This window comes from Bison bison, unplaced genomic scaffold, assembly GCF_000754665.1.
Source record: "Bison bison bison isolate TAMUID 2011002044 unplaced genomic scaffold, Bison_UMD1.0 scf7180017853794, whole genome shotgun sequence".
NCBI lineage: Eukaryota > Metazoa > Chordata > Mammalia > Artiodactyla > Bovidae > Bison > Bison bison.
The window spans coordinates 11,855-24,579 of NW_011484367.1; the positions used below are offsets into that span (position 1 = coordinate 11,855).

Consider the following 12,725-nt stretch of genomic DNA (forward strand, 5'->3'; position numbering starts at 1 on the left):
AGTGAGAAGGGAATGGGAGCAGGGGTGCGGAGCGGCTCCCCCAGGCGGCCGGCCGGTGCAGGGCCCCGCAGCTCTGGGAGGGTGTGTGCTCAATTACGTGGTCGTGTCCGACGCCTTTGCAACCCCATGGGGGCTCTGTCCATGGAGTTTCCCAGGCAAGAACACTGGCGTGGGTTGCCAGTTCCTCCCCCAGGGGATCTTCCCCACCCGGGGTCGAACCCGCGTCCCCTGCGTTGGCAAGCCCGCCCCCGGTTATTCCGGAGACCAGCCTGAGAAAAGCCCTTTTCTCTGTGGAACGCGGATAGAACGCTGCTGGCTGGACTTAATTCTTGAGTGGTCCTATATATTTTTTTAAAGTCTTTATTATTATTATTATTATTTTCATTTTGGCTGCGCTGGGTCTCCGTTCCGGCGCTCGGCGCTCGGGGCATCCCTTCTTGCAGAGTCCTGGCTCTGGAGCACAGGGGCGGCAGCTGCGGCTTTGGGCTTGGCTGCCCCGTGGCGTGTGGCATGTTAGTCCCCGACCAGGGATCGAAGCTATGTCCGCTGCATGGGAAAGTGGATTCTCAACCACTGGACCACCAGGGACGTCTCCGTCATATACATTTAATGACCACTTCTTATGGGGGCTTTCCAGAAAACTCCAGTGGTCGAATCTGGTGCATCCTAGGGCCCCACTTGGGCCCAGCCCTGAAGGTACCCTGGCAGGGTCAGCCCCAGACTATCCCCTGGGCATGATCTCACGTTTTGGGAGCCCATCCCGTCCTCCGCTCTTGGTGTTCTTGTCCTGACGTGGGCGCTACCTGCTGACTCTTCACCTGCCTGTGGATTAAGTGTGGAGTCCAGGGCGCTGCAGCCCACAAGCTGGGGTGACCTTCTCCAGCCCCTGCAGCTGCTCCTCTTGGCTCCCAGGATGGGAGTTCCTTCTCAGCATCAAGAGGGGTTTTCCCAAGGAGCTGTAAGGTGGGCTTCCGGCCCCGGCATCCCCTCCATGTCCTGGCAATATCTGACTAAGGTCTGGGGTACAGCTCCTGAAATCTTGACAGTCTCATTATTGTGTGTGTGCTCAGTCGTATCTGATTCTTTGAGACCCCACGGACTGTAGCCCACCTGTAGCCCCACTGTAGCCCACAGACAGGCCCCTCTGTCTGTGGAATTTTCCAGCCAAGATTATTGGAGTGGGTTGCCATTTTTTACTCCAGGGAATCTTCCCAACCCAGGGATCAAACCCACGTCTCACACATTGGCAAGTGGATTCTTTACCGCTGAGCTACCAGGGAAGACCTGTTATGTATGTTTTAACACAATTTTAAAATTACTAATGTATTATGTTAAAAACCATTGAATCACACACTACAAATGGGTGAATTGCATATTGCGTGGTAAGTGTATTTATATCTCTTTAAAGCTATTTTTAAAAATGGCAGCTGCAGGCTGCCCCTCAAGCTGGCTACCCCAAGAGGCCCCCAGAGGCCCAAGCAGTAAGCACACCCTGGTCTACCCCTGTAGGAGGGCCTGGGGGAGTGCCAGAGCCAGCTTCTGGTGAAAAAAGCTGAACAGGGGTTTCTGACACACACATACACACGATGAGGGCAGGTCTTCCTCCTGCCTGCTCTGAGTAGAGCCAAGAGCGGGGACTTTTCAGCCCCTCGGGGTATTTTATTAACTCACAGCCATGTCCCTAGAGCCCCTAGGCTCTTGTGCCAACAATACACCTCGCCTCCAGTGCGTGTGCCCTCACATTTTGCAAATTATTTCATCATCATCATTATCGAGTGTTCACCTTGCGCTTCCCATGTGCAATGCCAGTGTTTACACACGTGGGGGACCGTGAGGGCCAGATGAGGACACAGGGAGGGGCTGAGGCTCTTGAGGCCGGGTTGGTAGGCCTGAGCACGTTCTCTGACGCTCTGGCTGTGTGTGGGCACCCCTGTCCCTGAACCCGAGCTGGTGCAGAGCTCGTCCTCTGCTCTGGCCATGCCCACAGGACCTGCTTTGTCCAAACCTGATCATCGAGCGTCTGGTGGTTGGACAGGAGCAGGTGGGGTTTCTCCCAAGGCATGTGGATCTACTGAGCCCTCCTGCCCGTGGACTCAGTTTCACCCTGTGAGGAGTCGGAACCGTGCGGCTGCGGGGACAAAACCACAGCTGGGAGGCTTAAAACCACAGAAGAGTTTTCTCTCGTGGTCTGGGGGCCTGAAGTCTGAAATCAATGTGCTGGCAGGCCTGGGCCCCGCTAATGGCTCCAGGGGGATCCGTCCCACCCTCCAGCCTCTGGACGTCCATGCCTCCCTGGGCATGGGCTAAGTCACTCCAGCCTCTGTCCCCGTTGTCACATGGGTCCTGTGTCTCCCCCCTTCTCTGATCCTGTGAGGATCCCTAGGTTCAGGACCCTAATCCAGGATGAGCTTCTCTCCAGAGCCTTGACTTAATTATGTCTACAAAGGCTCTTTTTCCAAATAAGGCCCCATCCACGGGTTCTGCTGGAAAGCACCATTCAGTCCACCGCAGGCCACGTGTCCACGTTTTCATGGGAATCAGGGGGTTCAGCGGAGGGCCATGTGGCTCACCTGGCTGTAGCCCCCTCCTCTAGGGGCCAGCAGACAGGCAGGGGACAGGCAGGCAGAGGGCACACAGGCAGGCAGAGGGGACAAGGGCCTTGGTGCCAAGGACCACCAGCCCTGGGCTGGGCCAGCAGCTGTCTTTGCCAGGCAGACAGTCTGTGTGCAGTGGGAATACAATGACCCCGGTGGGGACAAGTAAAAGGTAGTTTGTCTTTCCCAAAATAAATTAAAAATGTTTCTAAACATGTGATTTTGAAACGTGTTCTTTCTGTTATGGTGTTGTGGGTCAATGCCCCCCAGGAAGCTGGACAGAAGTGGGGTGGGTTCCACATGGCTGGGGTGTAGGAGCAGGGATATGCCTCGAGGGTGCAGCCCACGTGGTCAAGGTCTCTGTGGTCCACAGGACCCACCCAGATGCCCTCGTGGGGGTTGGACTAGGGAGGGTGACTTGGGCCAGGGGCAGGGGTTTCCTGCTGCTGCCCCAGCTTGGCAGGGCCACCTGCCGAAAGGTGCTCCATATTAAGCTTGGGGCTGGAAGCCACCAAGTGAGAGGAATGGGGAGACCACGGGGCCGCAGGCCTTGCCCACGTAGCTGCAGGGCCTCGTGTCCCAGGGGCCTGCCCCAGGCAACTGTCCCGGAGCCAGGCCAGCCTCGTACCCAGCCATGGGGCTCTTGCCTTCCAAGCCCTCCTCTTCTTTTCATAAACTGGGGACTGTGCTGTTTGTTAGTACGGGTGCCCAGCTAGGGTCCCCTTACGAGGTGAGAGTCTTTACCCTTGGGGGCTCTGGGCAGGTCAGCTTGGTCTCTGTTGGTCCCAGGTGCTCCCCCAGCCCTGACTTGGTGGGCATGGAGGCGCGGCCTCCGGGCCAGTCCGTGCAGACCCTCCCGCTGCCCTCTGAGCGGCTCCAGGTTCTGAGCGCCGGGTGTGGGGGGCCCACGTGGGGCAGGTTCCTGTGCTTCTCGGTCTAGAACCCCAGAGAGGAGTTGACCTTTGCAGGAAACGTGGCTTGAGGCATCCCCACCCGAGCCCTCCGGGCTCTGCGAGGTGAGACCTGCAGCCCCGGGCTGCACAGGGCTTTATTAATGGAAGGGAATCACTGTGGGCCAAGAACACATCATTAGCGGCATCATCAACACTGTGAGCCTTCCCGCTGGGGCCGCCCCGGCTTGTCAACAGGTGTGATCCCAGCAACGGCCCTGGGGGGCCTGGCGCCCGCGGCAATTAGCGCCTAATGAGGGGCCTGTGTGACCCGCTCTGTAGCCAGGGCCAGGGCTGGAGAGGAGAGGGCTCCGGGAGAGCCCAGCGGCCCTTCAGGGATCTCCCTCGCTGCTGCCAGGGGCCGAGGGGCTGCAGGAAGCAGCAGAAAGAGTCGGTCCCAGAGAGGCCCTCACCGTGCGGCGGTGACCCTCCAGGCCTTGGGAGGGCCCGCACACGGTCCACGCGTGGGAGGCTGGCCCCGCCCTAGCCCAGGAGGCCGCCTCTCCGGACAGTGGGCCAAGCAGCGCGGGCGGGGAGGCTGAGGGGGTAGCCCCCCACCGGCTGCGGGGTGCTGGGCACAGGGCGCGCCTCCATAGTGGAGCCTCGGGGCTTCGGGCCTGCGAGGATGGTGGCCGGGCACCTGGTCTGTGTCTCCGAGGGTGAGCGCCAGTCACACAGCTGGTTTGAGGGGGTCTAACTCTGCAGGCCATCCACTAAAGCGTGTTTCGGCCTGCCCTGACGGCGGGTTTGCAGCTGGTTGGTGGCGCTGTCGCCCCGGCCGCCTTGTCAGAGTGTCAAGGCCAGCCCACCCTTTGCTGCCTCTGCAGCCACACTTTGTATTCAGCCCACAGGTTGTCAGGGGGCACCTGGAGCCTCCAAGGTGGCGTGTACCTGGCAGCAGGGCCACGAGGCTTCTGGGTGGGGCGGGGGTGCCCACCCAGGCCGCACTCCCTGAGGTGCCCACAGCCTGCAGAGCTGCAGGTCTTGGGGCTTGGTTTCTGGAGAGGCAGCCCCTGCAAGTGTTGTGGGGTCGGTGGCCGCCTCGTCCCCATCGCTGGGCCCCAGCCCCCGGCACCCTCCTCGTCCCCCCCTTGCTCCCCTCCCCTTGGCCCTCACAGCAGGACTCCGGGCAGGGGCATGGGGGGTTTGTAGCTGCTCCACCAGCCTGGCCCCAAGAACATGACGGTCAGAGAGGAGTTGGGCTGCCCACCCAGACTGCCTGGGGTCAAGGTTCATGAGCATGTCCCCCTCTGGTGTGCTGGCAGCCAGAGCACCAGGTGAGCCTCAGGGGCATCATCCCTGTGCCCCTCCTGCCGGTCTGACCCCTCCTTCCAGTCTGACTCTCCTGACTTCCATCTGTCAACCTGCGCCTCCACTGCTTTGAGGAACCAACCGCCTTCCGGGCGTGAAGCCCAGCCACAGGTGTGTTTTGCCTGAAGTCTCTAATCTGAGCCTTTGTTCCTATCTTAATCACTCTGACTTTGTCTTAATATCTGGGAGCTTGCCTCTTCTTTTCATATCACCATGGATATTTATTCTCTTTATTTTTTTGAATGAGTTTGTTGAGTTCCTGAAAAAAAGGTCCTCCTAGCATTTTCACTAGGGTTGAATTGAATTTATAGGCTAATGTCAGGGGCCATTTATCAGGCTGGGTTCTTCCATATAAAGCTAGGTGTCCTGTGTACCTACTAAGGTTGATTTCCAGAGACTTTGCGTCCCCTGTCGGAGAAGGCAATGGCAACCCACTCCAGTAGTCTTGCCTGGAAAATCCCATGGATGGAGGAGCCTGGTAGGCTGCAGTTCGTGGGGTCGCTATGAGTCAGACACGACTGAGCGACTTCACTTTCACTTTTCACTTTCATGAATTGGAGAAGGAAATGGCAACCCACTCCAGTCTTCTTGCCTGGAGAATCCCAGGGACGGGGGAGCCTGGTGGGCTGCCGTCTATGGGGTCGCACAGAGTCAGACACAACTGAAGCGACTTAGCAGCAGCAGCAGTCCGTGGAAAAAGTCTCTTCCAGGAAACTGGCCCCAGGTCCACAAAGGTTGAAGACCGCTGGCCTGGGGTGTATCTCAGTTGCAGGGTCACGCGGTGGCGCCAGGCTCAAGTCCTGACGACCTGCCAGAGTGTCCTCCGCAGCTGCGGCTCGTCTTGACATCCCCACCTGCAACCCCGATGTGACAGTTCCTCCCCATTCTTGTCAGCAGCTGTTATGCTCTTGATCTTTTTTCCCCTGATTTGCCTCTTTAATTTCTTTTTCTTTTTTTGATTTTTCTATTTTGTACTAGGGTACAGGGGATTCACAATGTTATGATAGTTTCAGGTGAACAGAGAAGGGACTCAGTCATACATACACATGTTCTCCCCCAAACCCCCCTCCCATCCAGGCTGCCACATAGCTCCGAGCAGAGTTCCCTGTGCTATACAATAGGTCCTTGTTGGTTATCCATTTAAAATATTATGCTACTGACTTTTAAATCAATCATATTGTGTAACTTACATACCATAAAGGCATCCAATAAGGGCACAGTCCAAACAGCTTTGGTGGTTACACACCCGGGAAACTGCGTTCCAGTCAAGACAGGATGTTCCCACCAGCCCCAGAAGATCCGTCACCGCCCCTCCCATGAACAGGAGTCCTGAATTTTAGTGAAGCTGCCTGGCCCCTGGCAATGACCGCTGTGCTTTTGTCATGATAGATTAGTTTGCAATTTAACATTTTTGTAGAAACGGAACCATGCGGTATATACTCAGCATGCTGCTGCTGCTAAGTCGCGACTCTGTGCGACCCCATAGACGGCAGCCCACCAGGCTCCCCCGTCCCTGGGGTTCTCCAGGCAAGAACACTGGAGTGGGTTGCCATTTCCTTCTCCAATGCATGAAAGTGAAAAGTGAAAGTGAAGTCGCTCAGTCGTGTCCTACTCTTCTCGACCCCACGGACTGCAGCTCACCAGGCTCTTCTGTCCATGGATTTTCCAGGCAACAGTACTGGAGTGGGTTGCCATTGCCTTCTCCATACTCAGCATAATGATGCTGAAATTCATCCTTTTTCTTCATGTATTGGTAGTTTGTTCCTTGTTATTTCTGACTAGTATGTTATCATAGGAATAATATCGTATTTCATTTCCCTGTTGCTCTATTGATGGAAATTTGTTTTTCCCCCTGACTGGAGCTATTGTAAACAGAGTTGCTACGAATAATCACGTACGAGGCTTTGTGTGCACATCCAGGCATATTTCTTCGGAGTGATTACCTAGGTGTGGAATGGCTATGTTCTGTGGTTAGGAGCATATCCAACTTCTTAAGAAACTAAGAAGTGGAAAGAGGGTGGAAAACAGCGACGGCGGCTGGATCCCGGGCTTCTGAGCCGCGACGTGCTTCCAGCTACAGCTGGGGCGGCCTGTGTGGAGCGGCCCCCCGGTGAGGAGGACCCAGCTCCCACGTGCAAGGTCCTGGCCCACTGTGGTGCCCTGGGGTGGGGGTGAACACACTGAGTGTATTCCTGAAGTCATCCTGCGGAGAGGAGGAGAGACCCGAGTGCGCCGCCTCCCTGCCATCTCCCTTGGGAGGTGGCGAACGAACCCTACACACAGCCCTCGGGGGACCTGCCGTCACCTGGCTGTGAGGGTGGATCAAGACAGCCCGGACCACCACCCAGTGGGGTGACGGCTCTGCGCACACGGACCAGAACAGCATGCAGGGCCGTCAGCTCACCTTCCCGTGTCCGGTGATAGCCAATACACTGATCTTCCATCCCATTGCTTACGGTGGGAGATGGCTTAAATAGACAGTTTAGTCAAGGGAATTCCCCGGCGGTCCAGTGGTCAGGACGCTGTGTTTCCACTGCTGGGCACTCAGGTCCAGTTCCTGGTCAGGAAACTTCACAAGCTGTACAGCATGGCCAAGACGCCTGGCAGAAATGCCAGCACCACCCTGTGCCCCCACCAGCGGGGGTGAGTCCCACGGCCCCACGCCTGCAACACACTTGTCCTTCTTGGTCCCTTTAAGGGTCCTGGTTCTGGTGGGCGGGTGTGTGTCTTGTGGCCGGGGGTGTGATCTGCACCTCCCCAATGAGTCAGGCATCTTTTCAGGTGCCCGTTGGCCATTCCCGAGTCTTCTTTTGTTGACTGTCTGTTGACTGTTGTTCAGTTGCTCAGTTGTGTCTGCCTCTTTGCAACGGCATCAACTGAAGCCCTCCAGGCTTCTGTGTCCATGGGATTTCCCAGGCAAGAATACTGGAGTGGATTGCCATTTCCACCTCCAGGGGATCTTCCCAACCCAGGGATCAAACCCGTGTCTCCTGCATTGGCAGGTGGGTTCTTTGCCACTGAGCCCCAGGGAAGCCAGTTCAGCCCCTTGGCCTGTCTTTTTAAAAATAGCTTTCCTGAGAAAGAATTCTCACACCATCTAACCCACTCATGCAAAGCGTACAATTCAGCGTGATTCCTTTAACCTGAATCATCTATCACTGAATGGCTTTGGAATTTAGCTTTTGCTTTGGGCCTGATTGTGTCTCTTAACGAAGGCAACCTAAAGTTAGGAGGGAAAATAGAACTTACGTGCAAAGCATGGCCTTCATGTTAACAAGAAAAGTAACGAGTCGCACACACCTCCTGTGCAATCAAAGTAACGTAGGACGTGAACTGTCAGTTCCCACCTGCTCTGCAGCTGTTGGGTCTTTTGGGCTCAAACTGCAGTTCTTGCAGTTAGGCACAGAGGAACCTCCTCACATCTACAAATTCATGGAACTGTGCAGTTGCGGGGGCCCCACCTAACCCTCCAGTGGAAGCGATTAACCCTGTCAAGTCCATCTAGTGAATTTTTAAATTCCAGATTTTGTATTTTTCATATCCAAAATTTCCTACTTGGTTCTTTAAGGACTATTTTCATTTGTTCCTACCTCTGCATGCATGAGAACCCACTTTTTCCATGACCTCATTGTCTGATAATCCTAACACTGTCTTACTGTGGCCCCAGCAGATTCTTCTCCCTGAAGACGGGTCACAGTCTCCCGGCTCTCCCTGTGCCAGAAGCTTTGGATTTTATCCTGACCGTTGTGACTGTTTTTGTTGTGTAGACACTGCATTCTGTTATATTTCTACAAAGACTGTTGCTGCCTCTGTTTTGGCAGAGAATGAACTTGGTCAGGCTTGAATTGTGACCCCTGCCGTTCAGAAGGTGGGCAGAGTTTTGGCCATTTCAGCTGTCTGCCTCGCACACACAGTGGTTCAAGGGTCACTGAGGGGCTAGGTGGGGCTCATACACAGAATCTGGGAGCCCTTCCTCTGTTGTCTCCTTTTCAGAGTTCTCTAGTTACTCTCTGCTCTCTGGCTCCTTCAACCAGAAAGATGAGGAATTTCTTCTGGTGTCTGAGCACTCCACCCCACAAAGCTACACCCACAAGGGAAATCTATGCTCCCTGATACCTTCCCGTGAATATCGATTCCCATTCAAAATCTGCCTCCTTCCCTTCACTCCCCAGAGCCCTCGGAATTGTTGTGTATTTAAAAAATAAATTTATTGGTTTTTGGCTGTGCCATGCAGCATGCAGAATCTTTGTTCCCCAACCAGGGATTGAACCCAAACCCCCTGCAGTGGAAGCGCCCAGTCTAAACCCACTGAAGTCCTGGGAATTGGTTTTTAAATATTTTGTCCTGAAATTTTCAGTTGTTATCTATGAACATGACTTTTTTTTTTTTTAAGACACTTCTATCTGTGAGTTAGTTCATGTCCCTGGTGTCCATGGGATTTCCCAGGCAAGAACACTGCAGTGGGTTGCCATTTCCTCCCCTAATGTACCTGGCAGCCGTCCTGAATTCTGTATGAATTGGTATCGGCCTTGACTGCACAGAATAGAAAGCCCAGCCCATGGAGAGAGGTCAGAGACGGGGTAGCTGTACACACACAGATCAACAAACAGAAACATTGGCAGGTGTGTGTTGCAGACAGACTTGACTGAAGTATTGAGGGTGCAGGGCAGGGATTGAAGGAGCTGCCAGGGACTCCGGCTCCAGGGGTGCACACGGAGGCTTCGGGGCCAAGTCAGGATCTGCACGAGTGCCTACAAGTGCCCAAGTCAGGATGCAGACACTGGTGTCCAGCCAGCACAAAGATGCATGTTGTCCACCCCTGGGGCCACAGCAGCAGGAAGGTGCCTTCCACCTCCCTTCTGGAAGATGGCCAGTGTATGGGCTGGTGAGCTTCCAAGGCCCCCTCCCTGGCCACTTCACCACCATGCCACCCCCAGCCTGGAGCTCCCTCCTGGGAGTCATGTCCTGGCCGGGCAGCAATCACCCAGAACCTGCTGACTCAGGTCGAGACCCTCATAGCACCAGCTGGGGGCCACTCCCTGGCTTTACTGTGTGATTGTGGCATCTCTGTGGCACTGAGACTCAGTTTTACCACCTGAGAAATGGGAGAGTAAAATCTGATGAGGCGAGGCCTTGACTCCCCATACATGCCTGGTACCTGATGGTCAGCCAATGTGGAGCTCCCATGCCTGCCCACAGAGGAAAAGGCAGAGGCGGCTCCCCTGCCCCCACGCCCTCCCCAGATCTCCACCCGCACATTCCTGCAGCCTGAGTCCTACTCCTCCCAGCTGCTGGCCAGCCCCTCGTTTGTTTCCCTTGACAGACCAGGAGTCTGCATCCCAGTTGAGGAAACAGGCTCAGAACTGGCTGATCACCCCAGAACATCAGAGTCACCATGGGCAGGGTACCCCCCGCTGACCCTGGGGAAGTAACCAGGATCTTCAGCACCCAGCCCAGGCTCCAGGCTCTTGACTGAGCTCGGCCTCATCTGCGTGCGGTGGGATCATGAGGGAGGGCATGCTGGGGAGGTGACAGCGGGACACTTCTGTCAGCACCTCCAGCCAAACAGCTCTGCTGGGAGCAGGGATTGGGCGGAGGCTGGTACTGGGCCAACCTGGGAGGCTGGGGGAGACAGGGCAGCCCCCCTTTCCTGCCCCCACTGGTGCTTCACCCTTGTCGCCACTGCACCTGGGGAGCGGCAGGGACCACCTCCCCTGATCTCAGAGGGCTATGCCCGCAGGGTCAACTGCATCCTAGCCCCAGCTGCCCCTGACATGCTGTGTGACCCTGGGCAAGCCACAAGGCGTCTCTGTGCTTGAGGCAGATGAAATGATCCTGTATCCAAGCCTCTAAATGTGTATTCTATGCCCCTTCCCTCTCTCACTAGAGTGGCCTGGGGCTGGCAGGGAATGTGGTCTGACTTCATTTTCCACCAGCTGAGAGCCAGACCTTGGGGGCCGAGCTTGGGCTGGGGTGGGAGGGTCTGCGGGTGGTGAGACAGGTGAGAAGGGAGAGAGCTTCCACCAGCGTCCTGCAGCTGCACACCTGCTGGAGGCCATGAGCTCAGGACTCTTGGGCTGGGCTTTGGAGCCAGCCCGACACAGACATGGCCACGGCCACCGCTACCTCGTGCACCTCTCTGTTGAGCTGGTGGTCCACTCAGACCCCAGACCCCACGTGCTGCCAGGCAGGCCCACCCCAGGTCCTGGGCAAGGGCCTAAATCACCTTCCCCAGCGAGTGCAGTGTCTATGCAGGCCCACATCCAGTGGGCACTCAGGGGAGTGTGCAGGTAGTTCGTGAGTGACAGGTAGCCAGGTGGACACCGGTCTTGAAGGACTCAAGGTTGGAGAGGGGACCACCCTGGGTACCAGAAAGGGAAGCGGTCTTGTGAAGGGAGATAGCGCCGTGAGTGGCCTGTGTCCTTGTTGCACTCGTATGCGTGGCCTGGGGGGCCCCAAACAGCCGTGACCCCTGTAATCACACTTGGGCCACTCTGGGAGCTGCCACCCTGACAGCTGAGGTGCCTCAGTGGCCCCGACCTAACCTGTGTGGTGGTACGGGGTGCAAAGGTTACAGGTTCCAGGGCCCACAGTGGCTGGCAAAGGTTCTGAGGGCACCCCTACCTAGGGTGTGGGGTCCCTCATTGCCTGAGGCTGGGTTTGGGGGCTCAGGGGAGACAGTGGGGGGACACAGAGCTCCTGAAAGGCCTCACCCACCCCTGGGGCAAGGCCCCACTCAACTGCCTATTTTCTGGTCTGGGGGCCTGGTGGGGGTGGGGGCCCCCTGGGCTTTTGCTGTTCCCCAGGACATTCCCTGCAGGCTGGGCTCGTTGCCCTGCTGAAAGGGGGTGCTGAAGCACAGAAGCGTGCCCCCATTTCTGGGCCGGGGTGGGCCCGACACAGGCCTGGGCAGAGGTTTGGGGGAGGGGGGTGTTCCATTCCACCTGGCCCTGATGGCCCCCCTCCAGGCCTCTCTGGGAGATGCGTGTGGACAGCAGTTTGGTCTGCTTCTGCCCCCCACCTATTCTGGGACAATATTCTCCAGAGATCCACTCCCCACCCACCTCCTGCCCACACTGGTCCAGAGGCCCCAATCCCACTCCATAGAGCACAGGAGAGTCCCCCCAGAATGTCCGGCTGCCCCGACCCAAGGGGCTGACTGGCAGGAAGGGCTGTCACCTTCAGTTGTGTTTTGGCTGTATCACATGGCACGTGTGACCTCAGTTCCCCGACCAGGGGCTGAAGCTGGGCCACAGCAGTGAAAGCCTGGGGTCCTGACCCCTAGGCCCCGCGGAACTCCCTTTGGCGCTTCCCAGGCCTCTGCTTTCGGGGGGAGCTCAGGAGGGAACCCGGTGGGCCCTGCCAGCCTGGTGCCCCAGCAGGCCCTGGGTTTGCACAAAGTCCAGGGGAGATGACCATGTTGTGGGGTAGGGTGGGGGTCCGCTCAGCTCCCCAGTGTTGAGTGGGGAGCCAGCCAGTTGAGGTCAGCCAGAGCCAGCAGCGGCCCTGCCTCCTCACAGGAGACTACTGCCCTGCCCCCGCCCTGCCCTGCGGGGGCGAGAGGCCTGTGCCAGCTGGGGCCCTCACGGCTGGGGGCCGGGCTGACTCACCCTGACCCCGAAGGAGGGGCCGGCTTCCCAGATGGGCGGGGCCAGGGCCGGCTGGTGCCGGGGGCCTGCCGCACAGACGCCCTGGAGGCTTGTGCAGGTCTGAGCCCTCCAGCCCTGGTGCCCCTTTAGCACGGGCTTGGGGCCGTGTCGCAACAGGGGCACACAGTGTGGGGGACATCAGAGCGCCGCAGACCATGGCCTTGCAGACCGCTCCGCCCCGCCTGGGGTCCTGGGGGACCCCCGCCCATGGCAGCCTCCTG

At 57.3% G+C, this 12,725-nt stretch overlaps 1 protein-coding gene across 1 annotated transcript in view; it reads left to right on the forward strand.

The window, feature by feature from the left end:
• The first annotated feature begins 3,411 nt into the window (after positions 1 to 3,411).
• The window catches only part of MSLN (mesothelin), a 12,740-nt gene continuing 3,426 nt past the window's right edge, over positions 3,412 to 12,725 (forward strand). Inside the window, exons 1-6 of the mRNA XM_010855433.1 lie at positions 3,412 to 3,488; positions 3,979 to 4,203; positions 4,372 to 4,462; positions 4,810 to 4,821; positions 7,204 to 7,272; positions 7,404 to 7,498. Coding sequence (XP_010853735.1) covers positions 3,412 to 3,488; positions 3,979 to 4,203; positions 4,372 to 4,462; positions 4,810 to 4,821; positions 7,204 to 7,272; positions 7,404 to 7,498 — 569 coding nt within the window. The remainder of the gene's footprint in view (positions 3,489 to 3,978; positions 4,204 to 4,371; positions 4,463 to 4,809; positions 4,822 to 7,203; positions 7,273 to 7,403; positions 7,499 to 12,725) is intronic.